The sequence below is a fragment of the Xyrauchen texanus genome, chromosome 15 (genome assembly GCF_025860055.1).
Source record: "Xyrauchen texanus isolate HMW12.3.18 chromosome 15, RBS_HiC_50CHRs, whole genome shotgun sequence".
NCBI classification, from domain to species: Eukaryota; Metazoa; Chordata; class Actinopteri; order Cypriniformes; family Catostomidae; genus Xyrauchen; species Xyrauchen texanus.
Genome location: NC_068290.1, coordinates 41,692,386 through 41,716,629, shown reverse-complemented (window position 1 = coordinate 41,716,629; position 24,244 = coordinate 41,692,386). Strand labels below are relative to the sequence as shown.

The window sequence follows — 24,244 nt, the reverse complement described above, 5'->3', positions numbered from 1 at the left end:
AATTGTGCCACCCAAGAAGAAACATCATTTGTATACTTTCTACAGCACAGTGGAAACAAAAATAAATAATAGGTTTTTTTTTTCTTTTTTTTTTTTACTATTTATGTAATGTTTACAAAATCACATTAAATAAGTATAAAGAGTTCTACAATTTATATATATATATATATATATAGACACTCACCTAAAGGATTATTAGGAGCACCATACTAATACTGTGTTTGACCCCCTTTCGCCTTCAGAACTGCCTTAATTCTACGTGGCATTGATTCAACAAGGTGCTGAAAGCATTCTTTAGAAATGTTGACCCATATTGATAGGATAGCATCTTGCAGTTGATGGAGATTTGTGGGATGCACATCCAGGGCATGAAGCTCCCGTTCCACCACATCCCAAAGATGCTCTATTGGGTTGAGATCTGGTGACTGTGGGGGCCATTTTAGTACAGTGAACTCATTGTCATGTTCAAGAAACCAATTTGAAATGATTCGAGCTTTGTGACATGGTATATATACACACACACACACTGTATATACTGTATCTACTCATATATATATATATATATACATACACACATACATACTGTATCTACTCTCTCTCTCTCTCTCTCTCTCTCTCTCTCTCTATATATATATATATATATATATATATATATATATATATATATATATATATATATATATAGAGTAGTGTGTAGTGTGTGTGTGTGTGTGTGTATATATATATATATATATATATATATATATATATATATATATATAATCAAATTAAATAATGCTAAAATTATTTTTTAAAAAAAAGGCTTAAGGAAGGATAAAATAATACAAAATAATAAAGAGTGTAATAATTCATTACTGAAAAATGTGTTCAACCTAATAAATTAATAAATCATGAAAATAATTGTAAGACAATATATGAGCTCAAAATCACAAAAGAAATCTGAGGTTTAATATATATATTTGCAAAATAACATAATATTCAAATTTAATTAAAAAAGATTTATACATGAAAAAATATTATTAATGCAATATATATATATATATATATATAGTTATGTGAATTCCTTGAATTCTATGGTTTTACGCATCAGGATATAATAAAAACCATCTGGTCTTTAGCAGGTCTTAAAATGTGGTAAATACAACCTCAGATGAACAACACCACATGACATATTACACCATGTCATGATTTATGTAACAAAAATAAAGCCAAATAACAGCAATAACTTCAAATAATCGTTCTGTATGACCTTATCAGTCTCTCACATCATTGTGGAGGAATTTTGCCCCACTCTTCTTTACAACATGGCTTCAGTTCATTTAGGTGTGCGGGATTTTGTTTCTGCACAGCTCTCATAACGTCCCGCCACAGCACTTCAATCGGGTTGAGGTCTGGATTTGACTGGGCCATTGCAAAACCTTGATTCTTTTCTTTTTCAGCCATTCTGTTGTAGATTTGCTGGTTTGCTTGGGATCATTGTCCTGTAGCATGGGCCAATTTCGGCCTAGCTGTCGGACATATGGCCTCACATTTGCCACTAGAATACTTTGGTATACAGAGGAGTTCATGCTCGACTCAATGACTGCAAGGTGCCCAGGTCCTGTGGCTGTGAAACAAGCCCAAATCATCACCCCTCCACCACCGTGCTTGACAGTTGGTATGAGGTGTTTGTGCTGATATGCTGGGTTTGGTTTTTGCCAAGCGTGGCATTGTGCATTATAGCCAAACATCTCCACTTTGGTCTCATCTGTCTAAAGGACATTGTTCCATAAGTCTTGTGGTTTGTTCAAATGCAACTTTGCAAGCCTAAGCCGTGCTGCCATGTTCTTTTAAGAGAGAAGAGACCTTCCCCTGGCAACCCTTCCAAACAAACCATACTTGTTCAGTCTTTCTCTAATTGTACGGTCATGAACTTTAACATTTAACATGCTAACTGAGGCCTGTAGAGTCTGAGATGTAACTCTCTGAGCATTGCACGGTCTGACCTTGGGGTGTATTTGCTGGGACGTCCACTATTGGGAAGATTGGCAACTATCTTGAATGTTTTGCACTTGTGAATAATCATTCTCACTGTAAAATGATGGACTTAAAATGGTTTGGAAATGGCCTTATAACCCTTCCTAGATTGATGGGCAGAAACTATTTCTTTTCTAAGATCATTGCTGATGTCTTTCCTCCTTGGCTTTGGGTTAACACACACCTGAATGCTCCAGACCTTCAAACTGCTAAAACTTCGGCTTTTATAGAGGTGGTCACACTTGCAAATAATCAAGAGCATTTGATTAGCAGCACCTGGCTACTACTTAGCCTCTTAATTCCTATGGAAGCAGTAAGGGTGTACTTAGATTTTCACACGTGGCTTCTCCATTTTGGCTTTATATTTGTTAAAACAAAATCATGACATGGTGTATTAAGTCATATGTTGTTGTTCATCTGAGGTTGTATTTACCTCATTTTAAGACCTGCTAAGGACCAGATGGTTTTTATTATGTCCTGATGTGTAAAACCATAGAATTCAAGGAGGGTGTACTTTCTTTTTCACATGACTGTGTGTGTGTATATATATATATATATATATATTAGTCATTTACTGATAAATGAATGAACTTAATAAATGAATTATAAATATTGAAAAAACAAATGTAATAAATGAAATGTATCCGTATAATATTTAGTTGGACGTAAATCAGCATTTTCTGAAAGTTAAACACCTTCTTTTCACTTTTTGTTTTTCAAAGCTCTGGTGCTATACTTAAAAGATCGTACTGACTGTAAGAATCTCTTGTTTATTAACTGTAATTAGTTTCTTGTAAATCCTCTTAATAAAGGAAGTACAAATGAAGTCCTTTTAAAGGCACATCTGGAAATATAATGTCGTCAACTTTCTCTCCGTTGTTGCTCTTGGTTTATAGTTGTAAATGCTGCAATCAAATGATTTTACTGCCAGTCATTCCTGAGATTTACTGTAGCCCTAATCCTCCAATCCATGTTATCAGAGGCCCGTGACCTCTGTGTGACCTGGACAAGCAAACTACTGATGTTAAATACATCACCACAAATGATTCATCTGCAGAATTAGTCAGAATCTGAATGCTTTGAGAGATTGTTGTAAGTGCAGTGTCATTTAGACATGTTTGGCTAAAAGTGTATACATGGCTGTGAATTTTAATGCGTGTCCGAGCGTGCGTGTGTGCGGCAATGATGCGTGCATCAGCGGGGATAAATCACTGATCTTCACATTTATACATTTTCTGCTTGATTACCCACTTATCATTCTCTCATTATGTGTCGGTGTCTAACATTCACGCTGATCGCTTAACAAAAGCATGACATGTGGCGGGCAGGACCCTCCACTTTCACCCAAACTAGTCGCTCAATAGCAACAAATGACCCCTCCCCATGACTCTACCCCCATCAGCCCCTCATTGTCCTCTAATTACCGCGGGACAGTTCATAAAGAGTCACAGAGTCGAGCTCACCCCACACAGCTACAGCACAACTCCACTGCTCACATTAGAAGATTTGAATACTCAAATCTGCAATAAAAGCTCAAATGATTTGTTTTTAGAGAGAGAACTATTAGATTAACTATCTACTGTTTAAAATTTTATAATTTTTTATCTAACACTATAATAACACTATAGCTAGTTTTAAACACATCAAATGTCTTTATCCTCTCGTTGTCTTGACCTTCTTGAATGTGTCCAACACTGGAAATCATACAACAATTTTTTAACATATTGTAGTGTTTAAAGTGTACGCTCAAACATTCAAAATATATTTGTCTCCTCTAAACAATGCAAGTGAATGTACTCAGGGGAATTTTTTTGGCGGTCTAAAATGCATATTTAGGGTGCATCAAAATAATCCACATGACTCCAGTCGACAAATAAAGTTCATCTTGGATGGGCTTATCAGCAAATTTTCATTTTTGGGTGAACTATTCCTTTGAGGGGGTTTCAGGGATGAAGAGTAGAGCTGAAGCGGTACAGTTTGGCCTCATTGATGGATCAATGTTCTCACTTTATCTTCTGTATGTCACTGCAGACCTCACACACGAAACAGATAAATCATCATAGTATTCTAACCCGACATCTCTGTCTGTCTCTTAGCTCAGATCTGAGAGTGCTCGTTTAATGTTGATGTATAGAGGTAGAAGAGCACAGAACTGTGACTAATATGATTCGGTGCTTCCTGTTTCTCACTGGAATTGTCCTGAACATTTGATGATGTGGGTGTAAAGTATTCTACAGAACAATGCTTGCTTGATCGTTTGAGTTCTGCAACCACTAGCAACTCATTTAAATGAATAGTTCTCCCAAAAATGAAAATTCTGTCATTATTTAATCTGTGGAACAAAAATAGAGAAATTTGGAAGACTGTGACCATTTTTGTTCAGATTTGGAGGGGAGGGTCTCTGATTTCATGACGACATACATCAGTCACCATGTCAGTGTGTTACTGCATGATAATAAACCACAAAAAAGTCATAAGAGATGAAGAAATGGCAGAAAAAAAAACGGTGCACTGTTTTTGTCAGGTTCCATTTGATACAAGCTCAAATGCAACATTTCCAGCAGAATTATCTGTTGTTTTATTAGATTAGCTGTATTAACTGAGATGCATGTGCTTTTCATCTGAGTCACAGCATCAGAAAAACGTCAAAAGTTCTGGGAAGACTTTTTTAAAAAAAATAAATTTTATACTGATCTGACGGTTATATCCTTTAAACGCCTCTCACGACGGCAAACTTTAATCTCTTGTTTTAGTGAAGCAGTTGATTGACAGGTGAGGGGGTGGCGCTACTGTCCGGGACACATTCAGGATGGATTAGAGTTTACACCTCAAATGCAATGTGTATTTTGGTTCTCTTTCAATGTTAATGCATTTCAACATGTTAGATTTGGTATTTCGGATATTAGGAATATGATTTTAGATATCAATACGTTTAAGAGTATGTTTAAAATGCTTTCTTAAAAGTTCAAATTAGGTATGCACGGATTCGATACCTGGATCGGATCATTTCACCAGATTTTGAAGTCTACATACACACACTCAGAAGAGTTACCGGAGTATTTCACAGGGACATTCGCAGTAGTAACAATAAATGGACATTCTCAATAGAAACAATAAATGGACATTCACAATAGTAACAATAAATGGACATTCTCAATAGCAACAATAAATGGGCATTCTCAATAGTAACAATAAATGGACATTCGCAATAGTAACAATAAATGGACATTCTCAATAGAAACAATAAATGGACATTCTCAATAGCAACAATAAATGGACATTCGCAATAGAAACAATAAATGGACATTCTCAATAGCAACAATAAATGGACATTCGCAATAGAAACAATAAATGGACATTCTCAATAGCAACAATAAATGGACATTCGCAATAGTAACAAGAAATGGACATTCGCAATAGAAACAATAAATGGACATTCGCAATAGTAACAATAAATGGACATTCTCAATAGCAACAATAAATGGGCATTCTCAATAGTAACAATAAATGGACATTCTCAATAGCAACAATAAATGGACATTCTCAATAGTAACAATAAATGGACATTCTCAATAGTAACAATAAATGGGCATTCTCAATAGTAACAATAAATGGACATTCTCAATAGCAACAATAAATGGACATTCTCAATAGCAACAATAAATGGACATTCTCAATAGTAACAATAAATGGACATTCTCAATAGTAACAATAAATGGGCATTCTCAATAGTAACAATAAATGGGCATTCTCAATAGTAACAATAAATGGACATTCTCAATAGTAACAATAAATGGACATTCTCAATAGTAACAATAAATGGACATTCTCAATAGCAACAATAAATGGGCATTCTCAATAGTAACAATAAATGGACATTCTCAATAGCAACAATAAATGGACATTCTCAATAGTAACAATAAATGGACATTCTCAATAGTAACAATAAATGGGCATTCTCAATAGTAACAATAAATGGACATTCTCAATAGCAACAATAAATGGACATTCTCAATAGCAACAATAAATGGACATTCTCAATAGTAACAATAAATGGACATTCTCAATAGTAACAATAAATGGACATTCTCAATAGTAACAATAAATGGGCATTCTCAATAGCAACAATAAATGGACATTCTCAATAGAAACAAGAAATGGACATTCGCAATAGTAACAAGAAATGGACATTCGCAATAGAAACAATAAATGGGCATTCTCAATAGCAACAATAAATGGACATTCTCAATAGAAACAAGAAATGGACATTCGCAATAGTAACAAGAAATGGACATTCGCAATAGAAACAATAAATGGACATTCGCAATAGTAACAAGAAATGGACATTCTCAATAGAAACAATAAATGGACATTCACAATAGTAACAATAAATGGACATTCGCAATAGTAACAATAAATGGACATTCTCAATAGCAACAATAAATGGGCATTCTCAATAGTAACAATAAATGGACATTCTCAATAGAAACAATAAATGGACATTCTCAATAGTAACAATAAATGGACATTCTCAATAGTAACAATAAATGGGCATTCTCAATAGTAACAATAAATGGACATTCTCAATAGAAACAATAAATGGACATTCGCAATAGTAACAATAAATGGACATTCTCAATAGCAACAATAAATGGGCATTCTCAATAGTAACAATAAATGGACATTCTCAATAGCAACAATAAATGGACATTCTCAATAGTAACAATAAATGGACATTCTCAATAGTAACAATAAATGGGCATTCTCAATAGTAACAATAAATGGACATTCTCAATAGCAACAATAAATGGACATTCTCAATAGTAACAATAAATGGACATTCTCAATAGAAACAATAAATGGACATTCTCAATAGAAACAAGAAATGGACATTCTATGAACAATAATGGACATTCAATAGTAACAAGAAATGGACATTCATGCAATAGAAACAATAAATGGACATTCGCAATAGTAACAAGAAATGGACATTCTCAATAGAAACAATAAATGGACATTCACAATAGTAACAATAAATGGACATTCGCAATAGTAACAATAAATGGACATTCTCAATAGCAACAATAAATGGGCATTCTCAATAGTAACAATAAATGGACATTCTCAATAGCAACAATAAATGGGCATTCTCAATAGTAACAATAAATGGACATTCACAATAATAACAATGTAAGTGCATTGCTGATATGTGAAATTGGAATTTCAGATAGTAAGAATATCCGTAATTGTGTTTTAAATAGAAGTGGATTACTTAGACCAATAGAAGTGGAATTCTACTAGTGAAAATATAACTTTTAAGAATGTGTATTTCTGCAAATGATGGCAATGTTATATAATACTTATATATTTTTATGTAATTTTTTTTGTTAAAATGTTATTACTGATAACAGAGATGAGCACTTTCACTAGAAGTAATTCCATTCTTGATATCTACAATTCATATCCTGCAGATGATTAAGTCAATTTGCCTTGCCGTTGTTTTTACTAGTGCAAACCTAGTTATTCATATGAAAAATGTGCATTACACTAGTAGTTGTATTTGTACTACTGAAAAACACAACCTTTTCAGTCTTAAATGCAGTATGATATAACAGGAAGTGGATATGTGGCTATCTTTGTTATTATACATAAGAGTGAGTGACTGGCATTGGTGTGGTGGCAGATGTTGACAGGATGCTGTGTGTGTGTGTGTGTGTGTGTGTGTGTGTGTGTGTGTGTGTGTGTGTGTGTGTGTGTGTGTGTGTGTGTGTGTTCACAGGAAGCAGAGGAGTATGCCGAGCTCCCCGTACGCCACAACGAGGACCAACAGAACAGCGAGCTGGCCAAGCAGCTCCCCCTACAGGTCAACCCTCACACGTACGACAGCGCTCACACCAAAACACACCTGCTACTGCAGGCCTACTTCAGCCACGCACAACTGCCCTGCAGTGACTACGGCACCGACACAAAGACAGTACTGGACAACGCCATCCGCATCTGTCAGGTGCGTGTTTGTGTTCATGTGTATTCATATTTTCAAACTTTTAGAATATTAGTTAAGTCGTCAAAAGTGTGAACTAACTGGAATAATAAATGTATTACATAGTAAATATTTAAAAATGAATAAATAAATATGTACATGAACTTACTGTGTGTGAATTATTTAGTGACAAAAAGTTAAACCAAATTGATCTTAAACATTAGTTTCTTACTAGCAACCGTTTGTCTAAATTTCATCTTTTCCTTCAGTCCAAATGAGTCGAAAATGTTTTCTGTGGTAAACAACATTTTGGCAAAAATACTGTGAAATGAGCTTGTCTTGTATTGAACCTAGAACATTCCTTTAAACGAAGACAAAAACGATGGCTCTTTCCTTGTTTAGACTGTTGACATTTTGTTATGCTAGAATTTATTACAGGGTCAAAGCTTTGCTGTTGCTTATATTGAATGCATCAAAGGATTTTAATGTGTCTGTGTCCAGACGACTATAAATACAGTGTTAGCACAGACACTTACGACACCACAGAGACAACTGAGTGGCGTTCAACACTAGATCACACAGCACCAATCCACACACACACTCAAACACTGCGCTCAGTCTGTTTTTACAACTCTGCTTTTCTTATAATAAGTGAACATTGTATAAAAAAATATTCATTTTGCTATTATTTATAGAATTCATCTGTTCCAGAAGTAAAAATGCCATTTCAAATCACCATAGTAAAATTTTAACATAAACCTTTCTAGACAGACCTAGTAGCCACAATATCAGTGTAATTTAATTGCCAGATTCCCAGGGAGATCTACCAAAAGATAAATAGATAATGCACAATTTCAGATTTTAAATTCGTAAGTGAATTTTGAAAATACATTCAAACTTTGTTTTAATTATTGCAGTCAGTCGATACACATTTTTAAAATCGCATTTAGTTAATTTTCCGTTGTACATCACGATTAATCGCAGATTTCTGAAATGTGATATATACTACTTTTCCTGTCAAAATGCATTTATTTCCTTTTTAGTAAAGAAAACCAAATATGTAACAATAATGCTTTATTAACATTTTCCAAACAAAGCCTTCCACAATATAAAGATAGAAATGCACTAAAATAGCAGCAATTCAAGTAGCATTAAACGTTTATCAAGTCTATACGAGAGGTTGACTGATTGAAAGAACATAGGTTGCATGTTCATTACAGTGCTCTTTTTAAATCTCTTTAAATCTCTAATCCTCCACAATATTAATCAGCCGGCAGACTGTGGTTATCCACTTCATTACAACAGTCATGAAGCTGCATTCATGAATCACGTCAGGGCGTCAACGCCAGTGTCAAACGCCGCTTTGAACTTTACATGAAAAGCTCTGCAGACATGATTTTGTGATGGTAAAGACTTAACTTGCTTCTGTGGTAATTGAATTGCACAACGTTCTTGATTTCTGTCACAAGTCCCATTTGGGCTTGTTTTGTACAACAATTAGCATTGAGGTCTTTTTATCTATTAATTGATCACTGAAACAGAATCACTTACACTTGTTCACCTACATTATATTATCAGATATGAATTGACTTTTTTTTAGGTGACTTTGATAATGATTTGATTTGTTTCTATAGTTTTAATCTTATTGTGTTGCAATTTAGCAATTTCTTTCAAGAGAATGCCAGGCTTTGCTTTACTGCAGACCACATAAAATGTATATCCATCAGTTTATGAGCATATTTTGCCAAAACATTAATTCTAATTACACATGGCACATATGCGGTAAAGAAACCTTTCAACTGAAACACTTCTGAGAGTTGCCGCTCACTGAATTGCCGTGATCTTAAAGAGGCTGTAACGATTTAGTGCTTGTTATGAATATAATGTATGTGTGTACACCTCTATCCTGGTTTGCTTTAATATATTTGTCAGTTGCATACATTTACAGTCAAAACTCTGCTAAGTAAACCAAAAAATAGACTAGGCAATATGGTTTCTTTCTCTAGTGTGCCCGTAGAGGGTTACAAAAGCTGCACCGTTCACAGCAATCTCCCAATGATTCCTGAGATGTTCTGCAAAGCTTGTGTAAGCAACAATAACCAAGGGGGACGGAGCTTATGGTATAGGGCATAAATGAAGAGAGTGTTCAGTACGAGAGAAAAATACATTCGAGTTTACAGTGCTGAAAGATCAGTGCTACCGACGCCCATAAATGCATGCAGCACGCACAGCTCTGTTGTTTTGTCGTGCTCCTCACTTAGGCTCCGTTTTCACCTGGTATTACAATGTGTGGAAACGTGGCCTTATAGCGTAGAAATGGTGAGATGAGGCAACTGTTGTCATGATGTCTCACAGGCCACTTTTTTTAATTAAAAGCAAAAGGAGGTCCATAGTTAGACATTATTTATGCCAGTGCGATGTCTGTGCAGTACTAAATGGATGGTGTGTGTGTGTATGTGTGTGTGGTAGCACTCTGTCATTCAGTGTTACCCTGCCGTGTGTAAACACATAATCCCAGTGATTGCCGAGTGGCTGAAGTGTGGATATGATTTATGGATATCCATCTCTGAGGTCCTTTGGACCGTCATAAACCTTCTGGCCGCAAGGACAGCCATAAAAACCCTGTGCTGCTCATTCCTGCACTGTCTGAGGCAGCCAGACAACCTGATGTTGATTGTTTATGCCTGCTGGCACACCTCTGAATCTGTTTGCAATTGGCCATGCCTGAGACGGCGCACTTGATTTGCTTTGGCGGGGGACGGACAGATTGTCCACGCTGGCAATCTGCCAATGTGTGCAGGTCTATATCTTATTGGCCATGCTTGTACATGTGGTTACTTTTGTGTGTTCCCACTGTGGCCATCCCGCTTGCACGCATTCAGACAGTGATGTCAGTGAATGAACCCTTCCCATGATGACATGCTGATTACATTTGAATGTTTATTTGCTTTCTGGAAAAAACTATAATTCTGGAGTTGAATTATAAATTACAGCAGTGCGAGTTATTACTACATAAGTGTAAATTCCATGAACATCTGCAAACTTTGAGTCCAGAATTTATTTGTATATGTGTCTATGTGCTTAATTACATATTTTCATTTTCTACCTGTAAGGTTTGGTTGTCTGAACGACTAAGCTTCTGTTTTCAAAGTTCAGACTGCAGGCAAAAGTGGCCCAAATCTAATTTGTTCATATGTGGCTTAGATCTGCTTTTTTCATAGCAGTGTGAACGGCACAAACCACATGGAATCTGATCTTTTCTATTCTGATTTGGGCCTCTTCCATATGTGGTCATAAATCAGATACACGGTCACATTTACCTTCACACACCGGAATTCGGTGGACAAAGTGTCATCTCAATGGGAATCCACGCAATCGTGAATTTCGGATAATAAACTTCCTGTGGCGAAGAATTTCCACTCACGTATTTCACTTGGAGCTCAACTTTATTGAACTTTGACTGGCGAAATTGCCACGTTGACCAATAGGAATTTGCTTAGTTTGGCATTGACCTCTGTGTGGTTAGTGCTTCGATGTAAGATGCAGATGTAAATAAGAAACATTTGATATTTTTATTCTCTGTTGCTTGGCTTTATATCGAGATATTCCAGTTGTTTCTGTGTTTGTTTCCTTATCTTTCCATCGCGCCTACCATATCATTGTGCTGCAATCGCGGGTTTTCCCTATTACTCCAAACTCTGGGATTCTCACAGCATACTTGGGCGCATTTACTTGGACGTGAGGGACGGTAGTTGATATTTTTAATTGGTGAATAAATTGGTATAGTTTATAGTATATGCTGGGATATTGCATTTTCCTACTGTACTCTCAGTAATGTTTGAATTCTTTCTGCTATGATGTAGCACTTCATCCTATGTTGTTAGTTATCTTGTCTGTTACATGCACACTCTTTAAAAACCTTTAAGAATGCCACTTGTGCATTAACATGGACAGCAACCTAGGTGTGTTAAACCACTTTCTCTTAAACCGTTAAGCGGCTTAAGATAAACAGTGTTAGTGTTTACATGACCCTTCTCAATGCTGCTTCCTACAATATCCATGGAATAAACAGTTTTCTGAAGTGAATGTTAACAGGGTCAATGAAGCAGTTGAATCGCTGACTACGTTTACATTGAGACCAGAAAGCGGGTTATTGCAAGAAAGCAGTGTTTCGGTTTACATGCACTGTATAAGTTGTGTACTCTTTACTCCCTTATACATACAGCTTGGTCATTAAGCAGCTTTCCCCACAACATTAGTGTAAATAACAAACCTGGAATCCAAGGAAGACTTCACTATTTCCTTCTCTGTTGCTTCACTTTATTTCCAGATATTCAAGAGTTGTTGCTGTTTTTATTTCCTTAACTTTCCATCGCAATATGCAGCAGAATTGCGCTGCAATAGTGGGTTTTCCCTCTAACATAAAATTCTGAATTCTCATGTACGAGTGCATATACACAAACTACGTCCTCTTTATTTGGAACAAGACAAACACTAAGTAAATAAATACATAAAACTACAATAAATACTTGTTTTCAAAAATCAACCTTACCAAAATGCTAAATATAACAGTATGCCACATTTCAGTTTCAGTTTAAAATGTTCAATTATTATTGTAATTTTTTTTATATTATAAATATCATATAATGAGCACTTGCTAAATAAATAAATTAATTAATTAATGCGGAGTTCATCTTTTGGCTTTCATAATATTCTTTTACGTGCTTCATTTTGAATTGGTAGGATTGCTTGTATTACAAGTGATTATCATCATGCGAACCACAGATATTACACCTGTTTAATAACTAGCTCTTCATTTTGTCTCTTGTGGAGATTTCTTTCTCCATTTGGGGTTTTCCTGTGTCAAAAATGATTGGGTAGCTCGAGTGATCCTGCTCTGCGCTCTCCTGTCTCTGGATCACAAATATCGGAAAGCCTGCTGGATTTGCGCCACAGTCACGTGAATAATTTGCGTATCAGATGAGAAGAATATTTTGCGCTTTTAAAGCCGCGAACATGCGACGAAGGTCATTTAAGTTGCTTGGGTGGCCGCAGAAAAATGTTCAATTCTCTCAGTTCTCACGTGAAGCCCTGCCCACTGATAGATAATCCAAAGCTGCGCACATGGATATTTACATATTGCAATATATACGATATAGCATAATCTCTATCAATTGACATATTATATATCATCACCACGATATGTATCGTCATATCGTCCAGCCCCACAAATGTTGAATTCTTTCCGCTGTGTTGACTTGTTGTTGGGCTCCGTCCTATGACATTTGTTATCCGTACTGCACATTCGCAGTCTTCAAAACCCTGTTAGAACGCCACTTATTTGTTTACATGACCACATTAAGCCACGTTCTACAAGAGAAAGCTAGGCGTGTTAAACTAATTTCTCTTAATCCCTAAACGGCGTAAGGAAATCTTCATTCTCGTTTACTTTTTCAGAACACCGCAGAAACCGTGGAATAAACGTTTTCTTAAATGCATGTGAACGTTGTCAATGATTCAATGACTCTCCTTAAAATATAAATGACACTCATTTGTCACCACTTGCGTAAATATGCAATCTTCAGGAATGGTTGCTAAATGATTCAGTTAATAAAATCAAAACAAAAGATTAATCAGAAGCCACAAACATGGAAAAGTGGAGTGATACAAACAGCAAAGCGTCCCAGTGCTTTTGTACTCCTATATCAGTAGCCTTGGTAGGCCTCTCGTCCAATTAGTTTCGAGGACAGGAACTAACTGTTGTATTAACTATCAAATAGAGCTTGTATTGTAACGATAAATAAAACTTCCTTAAACTCGATGTCTTAAATATTAAAACAAACCAGCTAAAAAACTACATGAAAACATTTGTCAATGTCATTTACCAGAGTGTTGACCATTATCATCATTTACTTTCAGTCATTTGTCACATAAGATCGCTTATCCCTTTCTGAATTTCTGTCTGTTTGTCTGTACATCTCTCTCTCTCTCTCTCTCCCTCTCGCTCGCTCTCTCTGTATGTGTGTGTTATATCACGCTGTTGCTGTGCTCAATTTACTCATGCGGCTACTGTGAAATGTTAATCACAACTTTAATTTGTACTGCATTAGCATTTTGATGAACTCGCTGGGCTTTCCGCTGCACTTCAGGTGCTTTTTACTCATAGTTACAGAGGAAATGACTTTTATCATTAATTAAGTTTGTTAGAGCGGCTGAGCTTAGCAAACTTTAACCTTACATGGAGGAAGAGAGAGTGATGGGGCCACGGAGAGGATGAGTAAATGAGATTCTACACAAGTCATTCATACTCTTAATGGTCTAATATCACCATTGAGTATACATTCCTTTGTAGCAGCAACATATCTTTTAATATCACCACATTGAACTCTAGTTTAAATATCAACAACCACCAAAATTGTGTCACTTTTTGTTTGAACCATAGAAGTTTCAACAGCTTTCTTAGTCCTATCAACTAAAATTGTAACCAAAAGTGATTGAAAAACAGCTCTAAAACTTGTTCTAGAAAGTCATGTGTATTCTAAATATTGAGAGTGCTCCTGTGAACTTTGTGAATGTTGTTGTTTCTGCAGGCGATGCTGGACGTGGTGTCTAATGAAGGTTGGCTGGTGTCTGCTCTCAGCATTTGTAACCTGGTCCAGATGATCATTCAGGGAAGATGGCTCCAGGATTCCTCTCTGCTCACACTCCCTCACATCGAAAAACAGGATCTCTATGTCTTCAGGTACAAATAAAAAGTGCTCCAAGCAGTTAGATGTTTGCCCAAAGGGTCACACATCCAGATGGTCATGGGTGTCCCAAAGGTGCTGTGTGGTGTTTAGGCCAAAGAAAGACAGTCAGGACATCACCTGCACATACCTCAGGACAGCTGTGACCACAGCGTACAGTATGTGGGTGGTCTGCCATTGTCCTGCTGTAGGGTCAGGTCATGTTGCCTCTCATACAACAGATTGATGATATGCTGCACAATCTCACCTCTATGACGTATGATGTGGAGCGGCAGAGCTATTTATCTGTAAAGAGGTCCTGACAGCACTGTTGATGAGTCCATCACAGCTTCTGTCTGCCTCAAACCAAAATAGAGCAGAATTTGTTAAGCTTCAATACTGCATGCAATCGACATTGAACAGAACCATGTTGAGTTACAAGGACGGTCCCGCTGGAGCAAGCCAGAGTTTTGAGAACTGTCATCAACTGTCAACTGTCAGCTTATTCTGGCCTGACTATGTCAAATCACTAACTGCATATTTTATGCAACATATAGAGGCACATAAGTCTTAAATTGATGCTGTGCTAAAATAGTGGTATTCTTTTCCCATATGCCATCAACAAACTTGCTGGTACTTGTAGTTTATTGTTTACTAACTCAAATAAAACTCCTAAATATCTTGCCAAGATGCCATGCACTTTGGAATATTCTCAAATCATGTTGGGAAAACATGGATCCTCAGGCTTTGTTAATGCCAACTCGAGTTCAAAAAGGGGACATACCAAATACTTTGTTCATTTGTATTTTTCATTAACGCAAAACAGAAGCATGTTCAGAGGCAGGGCTGTATCTTACTTGTTTGGGTAGAGCTAAAAAAATGCATTAGTGCAATAAAATGTTTTAGCACACAGAAATCACTATTGCAGTTTACTACTAATATGTGCTGAGTAGAAACTGATTACATGTAATCTGAATTGTGTAATCCAGTTGGATTATAAAAATTACTTTAATTGGATTACATTACACTGTGTTATGTGTATATTTAGATTACAGCATGGGTGCTCATTACATTTATGCATTTGGCTGATGCGTTTTTCAAAAGTGTTTTACAGTGCAATTATTACAGGGACAATCCCCCCGGAGCAACCTGGAGTTGAGTGCCTTCCTCAAGGACACAATGGTGGTGGCTGTGGGGATTGAACTGGCAACTTTCTGCTTTCCAGTTCTGTGCTTTAGCGCACTATGCCACCACCACTCCACATGAACCACTGGTCGATCTTGTAAGGGAGTAGAGAGAGAAAATACTAGGGGTGTGAAAATGCATTGATGCATTACGGCGCATCAATCTTTCAAATAAATGTCAATGCATCGATTATGGAATTAAAGAACCAATATCATTACTATATTAATACCCAATGTGACCATCTCATATTACCTGAACCTTCCCTGAACAAACACGGAGCATGGCATACGAGATTTAAGGGAAAGAAAGCACACTTTGAAATATAGAACGTTTATGCTGCCGAGATCACCCCATGAATCTACATAAGATATAATGGATGGATAGATGAATAGATGGATGCTGCCGAGTTCGGCTTTCTGTGTCATTATTCACAACTGTTTGCATCCATTTGACCAAAGTAAGTTCATTGTTGTTGCCTTCTTCCCCTATTATGATATATTATGTTTGTATCTGCATAAAAAAAAATTATCCACGAAACTTAAAACACAAATAGAATTTGGCTTAAATGTGATATGTGGGCAGCATTGGCTGTGATCAAAAACACTCATTCTTTCATTCATTCTCTTAATACTTATTAGAGAATGCTACAGGGAATATGGGAGCCATTTCTGACTGTTCTGAAGGGAAACGGTTGATTATAGTCACCTGTGATTGGTCAGTGACACACGACAGCCATGAAAATATAAAGCATTTTTATCTTTCGCAATGTGTGCCGCAAACAGTCCTGCATGAAAATGCAAATGGTTTCTCATAAACAAGCTTGACAAGTGGAGGCGCCTCCATTTAGCCGTCCCACGCCTCTCTCCCTATCCCGAAATGAATAGGGAATTCGGTTACCACATACCACAACCCCCTTTACATGCCACTAATAGACAGTTTTTAAATCAGTGACCCTACTCGATTTATAAACGGATCTTATCTGCCTGGACATGGCATTTCATCTTTAATTACTGGTGCAATATTTTAATGTTGCATGATATGAAAAACTGTCACACTGTATAACCCTGACTGCTGGTCTCAGACTTTTGGATCCCACTGTTAATGTCATAATTATTACGCCAAACAATTACAACAGAATTTTTTACTATTATAGAAAATGTTTTACCTACTGTGCTCCTGTACCTGTGTGTTTTCCGCTTCCCTGAGTCTGAGCGCCACCTTACACGTTGTCACAGAGTGAGGCGAGTGTTCACTTCCTGTCAACAGTGTTAAAGGGGTACATTGCGTCTGACCTGTAGCTCTGATTATAACGGTGTAACATGGCTTAGCAGCTAACACTGACACCATCTCTTATCTAACAACGCAAACACCATCAGTAACACTTATCAGTGGGACAGCTCCCCCACCCATCTGTCCCCAAACTCTAGTCCTCAACCTGCTGCTCACACATGCACACACTAACATCCCTGCCATTGGATTTTCTCTTGCTCATAACACATTTCACTGAGGCTGTGTCCCACCGAGAGTGTAATTTGGTGGAAACACAATAAAAATGGTAAGAGAGGGATTAGGGCGGGAAGGATCCATCATGCTGTGAAAGAAGGAAATAGAAGCTCTGCCAACCCTTACTTGATTGAAGGCACTATCACTTGATTCCCTTTTCTCTCGCTTTTGGCTATAGGAGGTGGAGCTCCAAGGGTGTGAGGGGTGGAGGCGGCTATCAAGGGCCAATCGAAGGGCTTCCTGAGCTAATGTCTGCCTGCAATGGTAAAGAGGAAAACTTTACATCGATGGTGAGGGAAGTGCTTCAACCCAACCAGATCTTTCAGGTGTGTCTTCTTTACTTACACAACTGTCATTATAGAGTGCAACAGTCTTGTTCATTACATTTTTAACTATAGCATATAAACCTTTATTGACAGACCTACCATAATCTCTTACGTCAGTCAATGTTATTTAATTATTTATTTTTTAAATCATGTTTAACAGTGGAATTCCTGGTCAAGAACCACACTACCCATGATCCTTAAGAAAAACGATCCACCAATCAGAGAATTGCTGTGAACAAAGCATCCCAAAAGAGCTCCGCAGCGATCGCCTACTCCCGTGACTCATTTAAAACTCAGTCGAGTTGCTGTCCCTACACTCTCAAACTACATAAATATACATATATACACCGATCAGCCACAACATTAAAACTACCTGCCTAATATTGTGTTGGTCCCCCTTGTGCCACCAAAACAGCACAAAACCTGCTTCTCAGAATAGCATTCTGAGATGATATTCTTCTCACCACAATTGTACAGAGTAATTATCTGAGTTACCGTACACTTTGTCAGTTCAAACCAGTCTGACCATTCTCTGTTGACCTCTCTCATTAACAAAACATTTCCATCTGCAGAATTTGTCTGGATGTTTTTTGTTTTGGCACCATTCAGAGTAAATTCTAGAGACTGTTGTGTGTGAAAATGCCAGGAGATCAGCAGTTATAGATATACTCAAACAAGCCCATCTGGCATATATATATACACATACTGATGAGCCAAAAAATTATGACCACTAACAGATAAAGTGAATAACGTACATCACCTCCTCACAAGGCCATTTGTCGAGGTCTGGGTAGATTAAATGGTACACGAACAATCAGTTCTCGTAGTTAACGTGTGGAATGCAGGAGAAATAGGAGTAAAGGCTGGAGTAAAGACCTGAGGGACTTTTACAGGGGCCAAATTGTTATGGCCTGATGACTGGGTCAGAGCGCCTCTGAAACTGCACGCTTGTGGGATGCTACCAACAGTACCTACCAACAGTGGTTCGAGGAGGGACAAACCACAAACCGGCGACAGGGTGTTGGGCGCCTAAGGCTCATCGATGCGTGAAGGCAACAAACTTTAAGGCATTGCCCTGGCCTCCGAATTACCCAGATCTCAATCCGATTGAGCATCTTTGAGATGTGCAGGACCAACAAGTCCAATCCACAGAGACTCCACCTCGCAACTTACAGGACTTGAAGGATCTGCTGCTAATGTCTTGGTGCCAGATACCACAGGACACCTTCAGGGGTCTTGTAGAGTCCATGACTGGAGGGTCAATGCTGATTTGGCATTTTATTAAAACCATATGGAAAAATTTAATGCGAAAAACTCTCCTGGGGTCAGATTCTTCTTAACAATTCAGATTTCTTAACAGTTTCATTAATGGTTCTTTTAGTACTTTTGAGAAAGAAATATTTGGATAAAGTGCAATTCTTACTGCATTTACTGCCCTCAGCAGTCCGTTTTGTAATACTTAATGTTTACACACTTTTCACAAATGATTTAGTGGCAGCATAAATGCAATCTTTGAAAACGCACCCTACACTGTAAAAAACGATCATAATTGTAACAGAAAATAGGATAAATGCTATGGTAAAAAAAAAAAAAAAAAAGTTAATTGATTTACAGTGAGAAATATTTTTTATTTAACCATTTTAAAATCATTAAAATATTGTTAGAAAAAAATATTACAGAGGTAAAAATTATGATTGTGTGCTAATCAAGACAATACAAATTATGTTGAAAACAATAAACAGGGATTCCCAGAAATTCCTGTGTGACCCATTACATTTGATTATGTTTATGTTTTGTCTTATTTTATGATTATTTTATCTAATTATATATATATATATTTGGTGAATTTCTGCCAACCACAGCTGCCTTTTTTTTTTTTACAAATTTAGTAGGATTTTTTACAGTGTATATTTATACATACTGTATACTTATTAAATAAAATTACTATACAAACCATTGCTCTCAGTTCCCATCCATACTGAAATAAAGTTAAGATAATAGTTGGTCGACGAATCACCTCTTAACAACATAAACATTCAAATAAATGCCAATTCTACAGACATTAGGCAGTGCCCACTCACACACACGTACTGATTCACGAGCATGATTTGCAGAAAGCATCAGACAGTCACGGTGGTCTCAGGTAGCACCAAGATCCCCAATTACCTCCCAAATGAGAGGGTTTAGAGCTCCAATCTAAGTGCTAATTGCAGCGGTAATGCGAGCGTCCGAGCCCAGCGATGAGCTCAGCGGCCGTTTCCCATCAGTATTCCAGCAAACCCCCCTTCCTCTTCCCCCTGCTAATTAAATAAGCACATGCGCCGCCGCGTCCTCGTCTCATTCACTAAGGAAGTGTAATCCTTGCATAAATAGCTGTGCCAGGGTGATCTACACCGATTTTTTTTTTTTCCTCTTTCTCCCATGACTCTAATACTAACAGATAGGCCTGTTGCGATTATTAAATAACCGTCTGATCGCCCTTATTTGATCTAACCGCGGTTATTGGGCATTCAAATTCCAATCACATTTAGTGCCCAAATAAGGGCATTATTAAGCCAATATACTGTATAAATGCCATAAACGCGTTTTTGTGTGACATTCAGTTGAACACTGCGTCCGGGAGTGTTACCTTTGTTACATTTTAACAAGAGCAACACTATTTGAGAAAAAGCACGTCCACTTTGTATTGCTGATTTGACCGTTCCTTCTTTTGTAGGCGTGGGGATATCTGAGTCACCTGCCTGTCATCGAGGTCGCTATGAGCGTGAAGGGCTGGTGGGAGGGTTGCGTGGAGCAAACTGAGCGTGCTCTGCCAACTAACGTCACCAACATCAGGGACGAGTCCAGCTGGCTTCCGCTGCACGCAGACCAGGAATACGTTCTACAGGTGTCCTTACGGCGCCTCAACACAGGCCAGCAAAGAGTGAGTCAGCCAACATACAGTGCAAGAGCCTTTATTAATTGGGTTTTTATTGCCTTACCGTTATCAGAGATCAATGTTTATTCCATTGATTCCATTTGGTTGTTTCAGAGGAAGCAAGACAGCAGAGCTCAGGCGCCACGCTTCCCGAAACCCAAAGACGAAGGCTGGTTTCTCGTGCTCGGAGAAGTTGAGAAGAAAGAACTGCTGGCCATCAAACGTGTGGGATATGTACGCAATCGCAGTGCTGTGTCTGTGGCCTTCTATACACCTGAGAAGATGAGGAAGTAAGTGCCGTCCACTTCCATACTCTTAAGGCCAATTCACGAACATGGTTGTCGTTATAGATTTCCAAGGTATGCAGTTATGGAGAGCATTTTCGAAACGTAAACGTAGCGGAATCGATGCGTTTTCAAACAAAAACATATCAGGGTGGATGTCGCCTGGAGGTTTCCCAGCATAATTAATCCAACAGCAAACTTCGCAATGTTTGAAATGTTGGTGTTTGTTGGGTTAGTTTGAAACAGGCTTTGTACTGGCATTTTGGTAACACTTTACAATGAGGTTCTTAAAGGAGCACTCAGTCATTTTTTCCTCATTAAAAAAAGTTTAATTTTTAAAGAATTGTAATTTTGCAATATATGTAGTAAATCAAGAGCACTCACATTAAAATGAAGACTCCAGTTATATCAGTAACCTTATAAAAGCTGTTTTATTCTACATGGAGAGGGTCCACACATGGGGGCCGCCATGTTACAATCACATGACCAGCCGAATACTACTCACTTAATCTCAGTAACGTCCTGTTATTTGACACTTTCACTCAGTGATTAAAGTAATCATGACTGACTGTTATCTGAAACTGAAAACTATTGATTTTAAATGATGCTGCAGCAAGACACTATGAGTAAGTGTAAGTCCAAGATCACACAAAGACAAAAGTTACTGAGTGCATCTTTAACTTTAGTTAATAGTTTACATGAACTAACACAGTTTCACTATGAAACAACACAGCATTGATTGGTTACACTTTACAATAAGGTTGTATTTGTTAGCATTACTAAATTCATTGGGTATCATAAGTTAACACTGAACACTTCTGTATTTTTGGAACATTCTTGGTTAATGATAATTTATCAATATATAATGTTCATTGTTCATTTTAGTTCATAACGTAATAACGAATGTTATCATATGCAACTTTTTTCATTTGAATAATGTAATAGTATATGTTGAAATCAATATTAACCAAGATTTAACAAGTATTATTATCCCAGTGTTGATTGTTAATTAATGTTAACTAATGTTCCCAAATACAACCTTATTGTAAAGTGTTACCCATTTATTAATCTTGGTTATTTCTACGTATACTCATACTTTTGTGACAATTAAAGTTGATGCATTATAAACAAACTAACAATGAACAATAGTATAAACATTAAATTGTATACAACATTAACCATGATCAATAAATGCAGTACAGAATTATTCATATATGTTCATGAAATCTTACTTTATTAGGTCTCTTTAACCACTCTATACTGGTTATGTTTTAGTCAAAGAAACTCATATGATTCACATTTGCAGCTTCAGAGGTTGATGAAGGGCTGGTTTAGGGGGTAGGGTCAACAGTGTAATTACATATGTAATTACATTCAGGTGCTTTAAATGGAATTACATTTAATAACATGTATATGTGCACAATAAGTAGATTATTGGGACCCACTGTAATGGATTAGCTGTCTTTACTTTGTGAAACATGTCTTTACGTGTTTGATCTTATTGTAAAGTGTTAAAGGTGTTTTTAGCATCTACTCAGTGTGATGGTGTCTGAATGTTCCTCTAGGTGTATCTACACACTGTATCTGATGAGTGACAGTTATCTGGGCCTGGACCAGCAGTACGACATCCATCTGAACGTTCTCCCAGCCAGCATTTCTGCACAGACCAACACTGAAATAACGGACGGTGTGGGTAAAATGGCCATAAAGTGACCGCATGCTGACTAGCTGATGTGGATCGGTGCAAATAATTTGATGGACAGTTTTGTTTTGTTTTTTGCAAATATCAGGAAAAACTACATGGTATGAGTGCCAGTTTTGTCATCATTTACTCACCCTCAAGTTGTTCCAAACCTGTTACTTTCTCCCATAGAACACAATAGAAAATATTTCTGCAGTCGCCATTCACTTTCATTGCATTGTTTTTCTGTCAAATAAACGTGAAGGGTGAGATTGAGGCCTAACATCTCTCTTTGAGTTCCATGAAAGACAGTCGTCTGGTTTTGGGTGATTAAATGACAGAATTTTCATTTTGAGGTGAACGATCCGTTTAAGATTTTTTGTTGTCATTGTTTTTTTTGTTTTTTCATTCATTAAACATTCAGATGATAACTATGTGGCGAAGCAAATATGCTCATAGATATCATAACTCACATTTGAAAATGAGCGATCAGATGCATTTGTGCAGGTTTCAGGAACGTCCTGAGAACACATCTGTTTCCTATGAGACGTTCACCATACCTGCCTTACTCTCTCTTGTCTTAAGTTCACCCGAAACAACAACAAAGATTCATTTCTGAGAAACGAACATTTGTCTGATGATGAAAACGTATAACAAATGAAAATAAATGTTTTATTATTCCTTTTTTGTTGCCGACAGTGTTCTTCATCATCAGTAACTGTCTGTATGTTTTGTTAAATGCAAAATAAAATGTATGATTGCAGCACAATTGTGTTTCTGGCCTTTTCTGAACTGGCTTCATTTACATAGCAGAAGGATTTCAGCATATCCATCTGACTGAAGTCAGCGCATGCTTGTTATGGATCTTTAACCTTTCTGTTTTGTCTTCTTACTAAATGCTGCTTTTTTCTTTTTCTTTGAGTGTATAATTCATATAAAGCTCATAAATGGAATAACGTTTGTTTTTCAGTCTTATGTCAGTTGTATTCATAATGTTGATCATAAAATAAAAAGCTGCAAAGTTATCACAATAATGTGTTTATAAAGTTGTTTTTAAGTCTGATATTCTGTCCGGACGACTCAAGTGTTTAACAAGAGCTCTTTTCTAGAATAGACTTACAGTAAATATGCTGTTTTGTTTTGATGTCTAATACAGTAATTAAAAACTGCAATTGTTTCATTGTTTGAAAAGATGACATTTATTGCCAGCGGTTTTAATTCTCTGATATTCCTGAGGACTTCATCTATTGTAAAGTATTTTCGATTGTTCTCTTTTGCACCGATGCAGTTTAATCAGCAGTAAATTCAGGCTTTAGGAAAAGGTTAAAGCAGCATCAAGCGTTTCGTGTGCTGGGCGCATCCGCTCTCATTTGCTCCTGCTGCAGGTGATTTCCTATTACACACAGACTGCTGCCCTCCCGAGACACAGACAACAACAAAAAACAAGACGGATTTTGCCTTTTAGATTTTTGTACATCAATGGACATCAGCATCCTTTCTTAAAAATGTTTTTTTATATATATAATTTGATTGTGTCTAATAAGAAGAAATTATATGATCTTAATTTCAAATAGAAGTATTATCATTTTGATCACACCCCAAGAATTAAAACATTGTCATGTACGAA

The 24,244-nt window shown here is 37.0% G+C and overlaps 1 protein-coding gene across 2 annotated transcripts in view; it reads left to right on the top strand.

The window, feature by feature from the left end:
• ascc3 (activating signal cointegrator 1 complex subunit 3) overlaps positions 1-24,244 on the top strand; it is a 275,425-nt gene extending 251,181 nt beyond the window's left edge. The window contains exons 37-42 of one of the 2 annotated variants that reach the window (XM_052144464.1): positions 7,796-8,020; positions 14,587-14,738; positions 17,588-17,735; positions 20,452-20,658; positions 20,767-20,942; positions 22,502-24,244. In XM_052144464.1, the coding sequence (XP_052000424.1) occupies positions 7,796-8,020; positions 14,587-14,738; positions 17,588-17,735; positions 20,452-20,658; positions 20,767-20,942; positions 22,502-22,649 (1,056 nt within the window). In that variant the 3' untranslated portion in view covers positions 22,650-24,244. The remainder of the gene's footprint in view (positions 1-7,795; positions 8,021-14,586; positions 14,739-17,587; positions 17,736-20,451; positions 20,659-20,766; positions 20,943-22,501) is intronic. The other variant, XM_052144465.1, reaches the window with a different exon arrangement.